The sequence below is a fragment of the Octopus bimaculoides genome, chromosome 9 (assembly GCF_046866305.1).
Source record: "Octopus bimaculoides isolate indiv1 chromosome 9, ASM4686630v1, whole genome shotgun sequence".
In the NCBI taxonomy this organism is placed as follows: Eukaryota; Metazoa; Mollusca; class Cephalopoda; order Octopoda; family Octopodidae; genus Octopus; species Octopus bimaculoides.
The window spans coordinates 65,177,966-65,192,022 of NC_142936.1; the positions used below are offsets into that span (position 1 = coordinate 65,177,966).

General features: G+C 39.6%; 1 protein-coding gene across 2 annotated transcripts in view; it reads left to right on the top strand.

Moving 5' to 3' along the window:
- LOC106872511 (gamma-aminobutyric acid receptor subunit beta) overlaps positions 1 to 14,057 on the top strand; it is a 507,542-nt gene that overhangs the window by 219,079 nt on the left and 274,406 nt on the right. For both annotated transcript variants that reach the window (XM_089357611.1, XM_089357610.1), the window contains exon 4: positions 4,860 to 4,927. In XM_089357611.1, coding sequence (XP_089213737.1) covers positions 4,860 to 4,927 — 68 coding nt within the window. The remainder of the gene's footprint in view (positions 1 to 4,859; positions 4,928 to 14,057) is intronic.

Here is a 14,057-nt window from a genome sequence, read left to right on the forward strand (position 1 = left end):
GTAATCATATAGACATTGGGAGAGAGGTAGTGCGAAACAGAGGGAGACAGACAGAAAGGAAGATAGATAGATAGACAGACAGACAGATAGATAGATAGATAGAGAGATAGATAGATAGATAGATAGATAGATAGATAGATAGATAGATAGATATCTTTTTATTATAGCCACACAGGGCTAAATACAGAAAATGGACGAATTACAATGTAGAGCTTTTCTTGGGGTGGGGGGATAATTTCGATCAAAAGGTATCGCGGAAAAAAGGGGGGGATTTCGATCAAAAGGGATTGCGGGAAAAAAAGGGGGGGGGGGCGATCAATGTAAAAAAAACGGGGAACAGATTAGGTTTATCCGTGGAGAGAAAAGCCTACGGAAAAGACTACGGTCACCTCAGGCTTCTTTTTTTAAAGGTACATGAAAGTAAGTACCTTCTCTCTTTTTGTCTCTTTTTGTTACAAGTCTATGCTTAAAATGGTGTCGTCTTTCATTCTTACCATTCTTGCCACATTTACCCATTTTTTATTGAAACTTTCATTCGACAACACCTTCCTCTCTATCCTCATCCTCCTTTTCAAGTGGTACTTGAAAAAGTTGACGAGGGACTGACCAGAGAGGAAAGTGTTTGTTTGTAGACCTTTCAAACGCGTCCACCACACGCATTCTTTTGCCATAGCTATCAGTGTTACAAAAACCGTTTTTCCTTCCCGTTTAAAGGAAGGTGGCGGCACAATATTCACGATAGACTCGGCTGATAAGTGGGCTCGTCTCACACGCGACAACAGCCGTTCGACGAAGGTCCACAGCTCTGAAATATCTGGACATTGCACGAGTGCGTGCAGAACGGTTTCGTCGCTCTGACCGCATCTCGGGCAGGTCGGTCCGGTGGTTTTCGAACCGTGTCTGTAGATATTCTCTCGAACTGGTAGTGCGTCCCGATAGCATTGCCAAGCCAGGGATCTCTGGAAATTATCCATAGGCCCCGGCCCGAAAGTCGTCTTTAAAAGGTGGATTAGGAATTTCTCATCGATACCCAGGTTTGCCCCGAGAGTGTCGTCAGACCTCCTCTCTACTAGTCCTCTATAGAACGCATTTGTCGTTTGGAAGTTGCACAAGTTTGATCCCGGACGGCAGAGCTGTTGTAGAGCTTGGCGACACTCGCGGTGCCAATCGCCCAGTTTCGGTCTCTTCCTGATCCATGTTTGCAGTTCGGTGAGTGAGACGAGCTGCGGGAAGGCATGCCTCACAAACGGCGCCCACACCTGCTCACCGTCGTCAATGAAGTTCCAGAGATGCCGCAGTCTCAGCGCATGTCTGCGCATCATTAACCACGGCATCCCCAGTCCTCCATGTAACGGTTGTTGACAGCAAATTGATCGTTTCACCATCGGAACGCCACCCTTCCACAGAAAGCGGAAAAGTATGCGTTCTAGTTTCGTGATGGTGGCATCGGGACAAGGCACGACGGTCAGGCGGTAATCAATGACTGATGCGATATACACATTAGCCACCTCCGCCCGGCCTTTTAGAGATAACTTTCTCTCGGCCCATGTTTGGCTGAGATTGATCACTCTACTGGTGATCTCGTCCCAGTTCTTATCCATTTGGAGGTCCGGACTGAACCAGACCCCGAGCAGTTTAACCGGTCCGTCCGTCCAGCGTCCCACTACGGAGTCGCTGTTGGACGGTATGGGCTTGCTTCTCCAGGTGCCGAGTAACAAACCCACTGACTTTTCTGGGTTAATTTTTACTCCTGTCACCGTTTCGTATTCTTTAAGTGTCTCGCCTAGCATCTCGACGTGCTTTTCGCTCGACACTATGACGGTGACATCGTCCGCATATGCAGACACGCTCGTCCCGCAACCCAGCTCTCGTGGGATACCCCTCAGTGTCGCCAGCTTCCGCGGTAGTGTTTCGAACGTCAATACATACAGAAGCGCCGACAGGGGACATCCCTGACGGACCGAACGCGTGTTGTCGAACGGTTTTGACAGGTGACCGTTTACCCGAATTACCGATCGGATGCCGCTATACAAGGCAGCGATCCAACCGCGGAAGACGGGACCAAAGCCAGCTGCCCTGAGGACGGCCGCCAGTTATCGATGGTCGACCCTATCGAAGGCTTTAGATTGATCTAAATTGATCAGCGCCCCACCCATGCCAGGATCCTTAACTACCCTGTCCATGATGTAGCGCATGAGGTGGAGGTTGTCATGGATGCTTCTGCCCGGCACGGCGCATGTTTGCGCCTTGTCGACCAGTTTATCGATGACAAGCGCCAACCTCTCGGCTATTACTTTGGCCAAAATTTTCAAATCTGCGTTGAGCAGAGTGATGGGTCTGAAATTATTTATAAAATTCCTCTTGTTTGGGTCTTTCTTCAGCAATGTCACTGCACCTCGGCTCACGAAACCGGGAATTCTCCCGTTTTGTTGCCAGTTGCAGTAGACTGATGCCAAGAGGTCACCAAACAAGTCTGGCATTTGGCAATACAGCTCGTAGGGTAGACCCTCCAATCCAGGCGACTTATCCCTCGCGCAGCCCGCCATAGCATCCCTTACTTCAGCAGCTGTGATGGAACCCTCACAACATTCTGCCTCTCCCGCCGAGAGCCGCGGCAGGCCGGTCAGGTAGGCACTGAAGTCCATCCTACATTCCGTCCCACCGCTCGCACCGAACAGTCGAGCAAAGTGCTGTTGAAAGGCCCCACACATCCTTTCGGGTTCGAGCAAACTGCATCCCTGTTCATCGATTAGAGACCGAATGGTGGCTCTGTTACCGCGTTGCGCCTCCGCCACCCGGGCTTCTCGCGCAGCTTCGATCCCTTCGTTCCTTAAGGCACGCATTTTAGCTCTGACGACGCAACCTTCGTGTTTGGCTTTGAGGTGTTGGTTGAGGGCCATCCTCGCAGCCAAAACGTTGGTTGCGCTGCTAGTTGTAAGTGCCTCTTCTAGTTTCTTAACTAAGTCTCCCTCTACTTTATTTCTATCTATCGCTAGTTCTTTACTAAACCTAATAGATTCCGATTTAATTGCCATTTTCCGGGCAAACCACCAGCGGTTGTTAACGATGGCTCCTGTTAACGCCCTCTTAATTAATTCGCTAATCCGGTTCCTGTAAACCTGCCGCGCTAAGAGCGAAGAGTTCAGTTTCCAGTAACCGGGACCCTGCCTATGTGTCTTATCTAAGTCGAGCGTACACGTCACAAACTTGTGATCTGTGTAGCTGACTATTTTAAATTGTGGACATCCTACACTATCTCTATCCGCTGTCCTACATAGAACTCTATCTAGATACGATCTCGACGATCCGACGCGGTTTGTCCAAGTCCACGTTGGCACGTTCGGATGGTCGAGTCGGAACCTGTCAGACAAATGGAAACGTCTGAGCAGGTCTTTGAGGCACTTACATCCCCTTCTACTACTATCCACTCCCACATAGTCTATATGCGTGTCCAAGGTAGCGTTCCAGTCCCCTACTAACAGTAAAGGTCGTGACGTTTCCAGGAAAACCTCTAGACGTCTAAAGAAATCCGCCCGACCCGTTAAGGACGGTGCATACATTGCCATTAGACGGAAAGCACACCCGTTTGTGCCATCGACGTCCAAGACAACCGGGTCTAGGAATATTGGCCTTACTTTTAGGTTCAGACTCTTCCGAAAAAGCACCGCGGTACCACCACCACCCATGTTTGGCAGACAGGGAGAAAAATAAATGTCGAAATGTCCGCCAAACATGGACTTGAGGGCCCGCGGGTTACTGAGTCTGGTTTCACTGATAGCTATGATTTCTATGTTCTGTGACTTGATGTCATTTAGAAGGTAACCTTGCTTCCAAGCTGACGCCAAGCCACGTACATTTACACAACCTAATTTAAGCATAATTCAAGTCGAAATTTGTGTTTCATACACGACAGTAAAAGAGACAAGAGAGAAGGTTACTTACTCGTTTCGAAAGTTTTACCTTCCTCTTCTTTTGAAGTATCTTGGAGGGGGTTTTTGAAGAGTTTCTTTGATAAATATTTTTGGAAACCCCCAGCCGCATTCGGAAAGACGGTTTTGAGTGTGTGGTGCTGCGTTTGTGTGATGTGAACTATTTTGATGTTTCGGTGGTGTAGTGCGTGGATGATTGTTAAGCTTATAATCATCTTCAGAAATGTTTGTTTGAGATATGATGTAGTCCATTAGTCTTGTGTTTTTGTGTCTATCGCTGATAGCATTGTGTGTGTTTTTGTGATGTTGGTACTGATTTGTTTGTGCAAGGGGCTTTCAGCGGTTACATATTTCCCTGCTTTGCATGCATTTAATTTTGGGGTTGTTTTTGATCTTTTTTCTTTTACCTCCTGTGGCTATTTGCCATTCTGTAGAACTTTCATCGTTAGACGAAATGTCTGACGAATCAGAAGGGGGTAAAGGCAAAGCATTTAGTTCTATTTGTGTGTTTGTCGATGGTGTTGTGGTGTGTGATGTGTGTGTTGTTGGGGGATTGGGAGTAGTATTGGTCTTTTCTTCGTTCTCAGTGGTTGTCTTCTTGGTTGTTGTTCTTGGTGTTGGTGTTGGTCTGTCTTTAGTTGTTGGTGGTGGTGTTGTTTCTGTTTTTGGCTTAGGTGGTGGTGTTGTTTGGTTGGGTTAGATAGATAGATAGATAGATAGATAGATAGATAGATAGATAGATAGATAGATAGATAGATAGATAGATAGGTAGAAAGATAGATAGATAGAAGTGCTCCACTCATTTACTAGAGTCAATTCAATTCCACTCTCCTAAAATGTGCCAAATTTGGAAATCTTTATTATTTAAATATTTATTTATGTATTTATGTTTTTATTTATTTAATTATCTATTTATTAATGTATTTGCAGTACAAGCTTTAAGGATCGGTATGGAAATTATTATTGCCAGTTTTGACAGTATTTCTGAAGTCAATATGGTAAGTTGTATCTTTCTTTTCCATAGAACTATATTTCGTTACCATATTTCTGTTGAAATTCATTGAATTTGTTTCAATTAATTTTGAAAATAACGAAGAGTTTACTAAACGGAACAGGAGCAAACACGTGGATGGAAAAATTGCTGAAGAAGTCACAGATGTGTGGTGAAAGGTTCCCAGACAATGGACACAAACTAAGATAAGAACAGTAATAAATGAGTGAAGAACGAATATGTAGTGCGTGTGTTTACTTGACAAGAAAAGAAATTATCATTCCGAAATATAACAATTACTAAAATATCTTTATGATTATTAAGGTGATGTCAGAAACTTAAACGAATACAAACTTTGATGGGAGGTTTGAATGCAAATCATTTTGACTTTTGTAACCACATTTCTGTTGAAATATACTGTTCCTAAGGCGGTGAGTTGGCAGAAACGTCAACACGCCGGGCGAAATTCTTAGCGGTATTTCGTCTGCCGTTACATTCTGAGTTCAAATTCCGCCGAGGTCGACTTTGCCTTTCATCCTTTCGGGATCGATTAAATAAGTACCAGTTAAGCACTGGGGTCGATCTAATGTGCTTAATCCGTTTGTCTGTCCTTGTTTGTCCCCTCTATGTTTAGCCCCTTGTGGGCAATAAAGAAATAGAAACGTTAGCACACCGGGCGAAATGCTTAGCGATATTTCGTCTGACCTTACGTTCTGAGTTCAAATTCCGCCGAGGTTGACTTTGCCTTTCATTCTTTCGGGGTCGATAATATAAGTACCAGTTCTGTACTGGTGGTGATCTAATCGACTGGCCCCACCCAACAAACTTCAGGCCTTGTTCTTAGAGTAGAAAAAATATGCTGCTTCAATTAATTTTAGAAATATTGAAGAAATTAGAAAAAGAATTTTATCATTTTTAAGCTAGTGTTTGAAACATACATTTCAGATAAAATTTTGATGGGGGATTTTAATTTAGGTTACTTTATAACAGAAAGTTTGTATAGTAGGAGTAGGGATGGTATCAAGCCTGTTCCTGTCAAAATCGTTGTCTTCTTTTATGTTTCACATTTCTTCGTTGATAGCGTGTTGACGTATTCATGAGCCTGAGATATACGTACGTCGATGACTTACTGAAAGTGCAATGACAATGTACGGTGAGAGTCTATGTAGAAGCTTAATTATAAGTCCTGTATCACTTCGAGATTTATTAATTTACTAATGAACAATAGGCTGTTATATCTTGCATCAAAGTTCAATCAAAAGCCAATACAAATCGAGATTAGCAGCTGGAAATAGCTATATTATGGAGGTGGTTCATGTGATGGCTAGAGCGAGTTAATATGCAAACTCGGTGTGGTGAAAATTAGACTATATGAGGAACGTAGAAGTCGTTTATAAGTATGGTATGGAGAAGGAGAGGAAGGAAATATGCACTTAAATATTAGAGGCGAAATATGATTTTAAAAGTTTTTGGCTTAACAAAATAAACTTGTTTCTTTGATAGTATCTGCTGAGAAGGCATATTAAGTGTAAGGGTAGGCTGAGATTCTTTTTTATGTTATTAACTGGATTGTGTAGAGCATGTATTCAAAAAAGGGTACCGGAAGTTTGAATTCTGTTGAAGTCCATGCAGCACATATAAGTAATCTTTGTGTGCGCGTGTGTATGTGTGTATGTGTGTGTGTGTGTGTCTCTGTGTGTGTGGTTGTGTGTGTGTGTGTGTGTGAGGGAGAAGTCGACAAGCCGCGAGAGAGCACAGGAAGATATGTGTATATATATATATATATATATATATATATATATATATATATATATATATATATATGTATGTATGTATTTATATGTATATATATATAAGTATATATATACACATATAGATACACACACACATATATATATATATATATACACATATATACATATATACATACATATATGTATATGTGTGTATATATATATATATATATATATATATATATGTGTGTGTGTGTGTGTGTGTGTATTTACGTACATATGCATACTTATATATACATGTATATATATATATGCATATATGTATATACACATATACATCTATATATATATATAATATTCGTAATCGCACGTGCTCTCTCTGGCATTCAAACGAATCACTGATATTTCCTATTTTGCTCAAGTTAGAATTAATAATAATGATAGGACTCGTGTACATAGAAGCTAAAATTTTGGTATTTCAGTGTAAAATCTTATATTAGGTAACTTCTACAAATCATGATGTTCCATAATACATTGCATAAAACCTAGCAATTTGTAATAATGACCGAACAAGCAGATAGATAGATAGATAGATAGATAGATAGATAGATAGATAGACAGATAGATAGATAGACAAAAGGTGTGAATGGTGGATGAATAGATGGATAGGCGGACACATAGATAGTTAATATGTAAACAGATAGATAAGTAGGTAAATAATAGTAAAATGATATAAGATAGTTACCGTATGTATGCTTGCACACACACACACACACACTCAGACACGCACACACACGTACACACACAAATAAGTATATATATATATATATATATATATATATATATATATATATATATATATATATATATAGGACGCACGATAATGATGCAGTAATGAGAATATATATTACATCGTCTTTCCGAGGTTATTTATACTCTAATTGATGTATTCTTGTGTCTGTTATCTAAATCCTGCAGATTGCAACGATGTCGATACACATGAACACACGTACATACACACACACACACACACACACACACACACACACACACTCACTCACTCACTCACTGACATGCACACGCACACACATACATGCATATGTACATGTATAAATAGAAGTGCGCTTAAATCCGTATGTATAGGCAAGCGCGCGTTTGTATATATGTGTTTGTAGTTCCGTGAATATTATGTGAGTAAAAAAAAACATTTTGAAAACATAAAGAGAAAAGAAATTTATTGATGGAAGTTTATATTGTGTGTACAGGATAATTTCACTGATAATGATGGCGACAAGATAATAAAAGTAGTAGTAGTAGTAGTAGTAGTAGTAGTAGTAGTAGTAGTAGTAGTAGTAGTAGTAGTAGTAGTAGTAGTAGTAGTAGTAGTAAGGAAGCAAGAAAACCAGATATGATTATAAAAGAGAAGATAAACAAACTATGTGTGATTATAGACTTTAGAAAAACATAATATAACAGATTGGATACCAATGAGATTGGAAGAAATTTTAGAAATATCTGGACCTAGCAAGAGAGATGAAGAGATGGTGGCGGTCTAAAACAAATTATTATTCCTTTAGTTCTTGATGAACTTCGCAAAACATCCTAACTGCCACCAAAGGAACCAAAGGATACTGGAATTGAACCTCGTATTGTTGATACTTGCAGAATATAGAATCCTGAATTCCCCAACAACCTGAAGAAAGGCGCTTGAGATTTGAGGAAACTTTTCGTCAACAAACCTTAAGACAATAATCCCTGCTGATTAGATTAGCCTGTAATAGCTAAAGAAGAAGAAGAAGAAGAAGAAGAAGAAGAAGAAGAAGAAGAAGAAGAAGAAGAAGAAGGAGAAGAAGAAGAAGAAGAAGAAGAAGAAGAAGAAGAAGAAGAAGAAGAAGAAGAAGAAGAAGAAGAAGAAGAAGAAGAAGAACTTGCACACCAAATACACATACGAAATAAGAAGAAGATTATAATTATTATAAATAATAATAATAATAATTTTAAGTTTTGCCACAAGGGTAGCAATTTTGGGAGATGGGACTAATCGATTACATCGACCCCACTATTTCCCCGAAAGAGGAAAGGCAACGTCGACCTCGGGGGAATTTGAACTCAGAACGTAGTGACGGGCAAAGTACCGCTAAGTGTTTCGGCCAATGTGCTAGCGACACTGCCAGCTCAACGCCTTCTTAATAATAATAATAATAATAATAATAATAATAATAATAATAATAATAATAATAATAATAATAATAATAATAATAATACGGAAACTGTTGACAATGCATAGAATGCACCACCCTAAGGCAGATATAGAACGTCTTTATCTGCCAAGAAAAGAGGGAGGCCGAGGACTTCTACAGCTGGCATTATCAATGAAAGTAGCCACAATTGGCCTAGACACCTATCTGAAAAACTCTGAGGACTGGATGCTAAAACTTGTCTTAAAACATGAAAGCAAGAAAGTATCTTACTCAGTAACAAAACAGGCAAAGTAATATCTAAGTGAATTCCAATTGCAACAATTTCAAGAATTAGACGAACTAGAAACACCTGCAGAAAAAGCTAAGCGCTTGAAAACCCGTGCTAAAATTGCTGCCTTAGATATTATGACTGAAAAATGGCATGGAAAACCTCTCAATGGCAAATACCCAAAGAGAGCGAACAATGCAGATATTGACAAAGCCCTTACCCATCAATGGCTAATGGCCTCTGGCTTGAAATCAGAAACAGAGGGGTTTATCATAGCAGCCGAAGATCAATGCCTACCTACAAAGAACTACCAGGCCAACATATTAAAAAAAGGCAGCTCCCATTATGTCGTATATGCCAACAACAAAATGAGACCATCGATCATGTTGTTTCCATGTGCAGTCTGTTTGCGCCTACAGAGTATCTCAACAGGCATGATAGAGCTGCACAATATATTCACTGGGTAATATGCAAAAACCTAGACTTGCCCCATGATAAAAACTGGTGGGAACACAAACCACCCCCAGTACTTGAAAATGATCACATTGCACTCCTCTGGAACTTTACCATTCAAACTGACAGAAAGATAGACGCAAATAAGCCAGATATCATACTGAAAAACTTCAGACAAAAATCATGCCTCCTCATTGATATGACTGTCCCAATCGATATAAACGTATCTGTCAAGACCTACCAAAAACTGAGCAATTATAAAGATCTTGAAATAGAAATTAGCAAAATGTGGAATCTGAAGACGAAAACAATACCTATTGTCATGGGTTCCCTGGGAATGACAGCGAAACGGGCTGATTACTACCTAGCTCAGATACCAGGAAACCCCAAAATGGATGAAGTTCAAAAGATAGTGCTCATGGGAACTGCCCATATCCTACGTAAAATACTGTCTATGTGATCTCAAATTTTAAAGCAAACACATAATTTTCTTATAGTTTCTTAAACATTCACTAGAACAAAACTGTACAAATCCAAATATATGGTACCCTAGGCATAACACCTACATGAACTTCTAGCTTGTTGTCTTTTGAGGTCTCTGGGTGAGACTTGGATCCAACTTGTACAAATGCAAAACAAAAGTCAAACATAAAATAATAATAATAATAATAATAATAATAATAATAATAATAATAATAATAATAATATAATAAATAATAATAATAATGATGCTCTGGTGTAGTACCAGACAGTGGCTCTCATGGTTTCTGATCTTAACTGACTGGAAGTGTTATAATGTATATTGATTTGCCTTGGTCTATAGCAAAAATTCTGCTCGATACCACAGATTTGCTAGTCAGTTGTTTGACCATAGCCAGATTAGCATATCCTTCAGTGGTTGATGATATGTGCATCTCTGATCATAAGCAGAAGCAGTAGGCGTGTATCATAGTCATGTGTTGAGAGGAGAGGGCTGTTAAATCTGTATGTTTACTTATAAAGACAAAGAGTAGAGAATTGAGAAGGTCGTGAATTTGGGGGAGAGGAACCAAAGTAAGTGAACCAAATCATGTTATCCTTAAGCATCTTAGTGAATGAAAGAGGTATACACATGTATACGTTTATATCGATTGCGATAGTCATATTAATGAGGAGGCATGATTTTTTTTTCTGAAAACCTTGAATATGATGCCCGGTCTATTTCCATCTATCTTTCTGTCAGTTTGAACGGTGAAGTTCCAAAGGAGTGAGATGTGGTCATTTTTATGCACAGCAGCAGTTTGTGTTCCCACCAGCTTTTATCATGGGGCAGGTCTAAGTCTTTGCAAATTACCCAGTGAATATACTGTGCTGCTCTATCATGCCTGTTAAGATACTCTGTAGGCGCAAGGAGACTGCACATGGAGAAGTCATGATCAATGGTTTCATTTTGTTGTTTACATACACGACATGTTAGGATACAGCTGTACTTAAAGATGTTCGCCTGGTGGCTTCCTGTAGGTAGGCATTGATCTTCGGCTGCTATGATAAACCCTTCTATCTCTGATTTTAAGCCAGAAGACACCAACCATCGATGGGTAAGTGTTTTGTCAACATCGGCATAATTAACTCTCTTAGGGTGTTTGTTATTGAGAGGTTGAGAGGTTGTTTTTTTTTTGCCATTTATCAGCAAGAATGTCTAAGGCTGCAGTTTTAGCACGAGCTTTTGATACGCTTGGCTCTTTTTTTGTGCTTGCTTCAAGTACAACTAATTCTGCGATTTGTTGTATTTGGAATTCACTTAGTTATTTCTTTGCCTGTTTAGCTACTTCCAGTCATCAGAGTTTTTCAGGTATGTATTAAGGATAATTGTGGTAATCTTCATTCTTAATCCCAGTTGTAAAAGTCCATGTCCACCCACTTTTCTTGGCAGGTAAAGTCGTTTTGTATCTGCTTTAGGGTGGTACAATGTATGCATTGTCAACAGTTTTCGTATTTTTCTGTCAAGATTACAGATTTCAGTAAGTGACCAATTATTATTATTATTATTATTATTATTATTATAAAAGAGGCAGCGAGCTGACAGTATCATTAGCACGCCGGGTGAAATGCTTAACAATATTTCGTCTGCCGCTACGTTCTGAATTCAAATTCCGCTGCGTTCGACTTTGCCTTTCATCCTTTCGAGTCGATAAATTAAGTACCAGTCAAGTACTGGGGTCGATATGATCGACTTACCCCCTCCCCCAAAATTCCGGGCCTTATGCCTAGAGTAGAAAGGATTATTATTATTATTATTATTATTATTATTATTATTATTATTATTATTATTATTAAGACAGCGAGCTAAAAGAATCATTAGCACGCCGGACAAAATGCTTAGTTCAAATTCCGCCGAGATCGATTTTGCCTTTCATCCTTTCAGGATCGATAAATCAAGTACCAGTGAAATTCTGGGGTCGAGTAATCGACTTGTCCCTTCCCCAAAAACTCCAGGCCTTGTACCTACAGTAGAAAGGATTATTACTATTATTATTATTATTATTATTCAGTAGTTTTATTTTTATAACGTGCTTTCACTTCACTACCGAGCGCAGCTCTGTGCGCCTTGGGTATGTGCTGTGGTTTGCTGTGGTGCTCTTATGTTTACTGTATTGAAAGTGTTTTGCGTAGAATGTGTGCAGTACCCAGTAGTGCAATTTTCTGTATGTTATATATATTTGTAAGTCCTGCTATTTTTGTTATGTATTTGTCTGAATATTTTTTTATTATACCTAAGGCACCTACTATGATAGGAATTGTTTCTGTTTTTAGATTCCACATTCGAGTTACCTCTATTTCCAGGTCTTTGTATTTTGAAAGTTTTTTTATTATTATTATTATTATTATTGTTATTATTATTATTATTATTATTATTATTATTATTATTATTATTATTATTATTATTATTATTAATGTAGTTGTTTTTTTTGTTATCGTCGTCAGCGTCGTTCTCGTTGTTGTTGCTGTGGTGTTTAGTATTATGTGTGACTGTATAGCAGATAACAGCTGAGAGAAAGTCACTTGCCCTTGCGGTAAAGATAACCCAGAGACCGCATGTCGTCTTTCGTTACGTTCTGGGTTCAAATGCCACCGATGTCACCCTTTCAAGTTCGATAGAATAAGTGCCAGTTGAACAATGTGTCGACGTAATCAACTCTCCTCACCCCTAAAAACTGCTGGCGATGTATCAAAATTTGAAATCATTAGTGAGCTGGCTTAAAGCGGCGAGTTGGCGGAATCGTTAGCATAATGTACAATATGATTAGCAGGATTTCGTTCGTCTTTATGTTCTGAATTCAAATTCCGTCGAGGTTGACTTTGCCTTCCATCCTCTCGGGGTCGATAAAATATGTACCAACCAAGAACTGGGACCAATGAAATCTTCTTAGCCATCCTACTTCTCGAAATTGTTGACCTCGAGCCAAAATTTCAAACCATTATTATTACTATAGGCGCAGGAGTGGCTGTGCAGTAAGTAGCTTGCTTACCAACCACATGGTTCCGGGTTCAGTCCCACTGCATGGCACCTTGGGCAAGTGTCTTCTACTATAGCCTCGGGCCGACCAAAGCCTTGTGAGTGGATTTGGTAGACGGAAACTGAAAGAAGCCCGTCGTATATATGTATATTTATATGTATGTATGTATTTGTCCACCCCCCACCATCGCTTGACAGCCGATGCTGCTCTGTTAACGTCCCCGTAACTTAGCGGTTCGGCAAAAAGATACCGATATAATAAGTACTAGGCTTACAAAGAATAAGTCCTGGGGTCGATTTTCTCGACTAAAGGCGGTGCTCCAGCATGGCCGCAGTCAAATGACTGAAACAAGTAAAGAGAGTATTAAGTCGGTGAGCTGGCAGAATCGTTAGCACGCCGGACGAAGCTCTTAGCGGTAGTTCACTCGTCACTACGTTCTGGGTTCAAATTCCGTCGTAATCTATAAATTAAATACCAGAGAAACACTGGGGTCAAAGTATTCGACTACTCTCTTCCTCCAAAATGTAAGGCCTTGTGCCTTTAGAAGAAAAGATTGTTGTTGTTGTTATTCTTATTATTATGTTATATCAACTATGAAGTTTCGCTATAAAAATATATTGGAATTAAAAAATAACTCTTTTTTATAAATATTAATATCAACATCATCATGGCATCATCATCATCATGATGATGATCATCAGTAGTAGTAGTGGTAGTAGTAGTAGTAGTTGTTGTAGTAGTAGTAGTATTAGTAGTAGTAGTTCGCAAAATAATATTTGTGAAAAGTGGTGTTAGAAAGAAAAAGAGAAATCGTGAGTGATTGAAAACATCTTTTCCAAAAGATGAAGAGCAATCGATAAAAAAAAAAAGTGACGTCTGCTAACTTTCATTGTGCATTTGTTTCTCGTTTCAATATGAGCATGACATAACCATAAAATGCTCCGTTGATTTTTGGCTTTGCTAAATGGTTATGTGCAAGATTTCT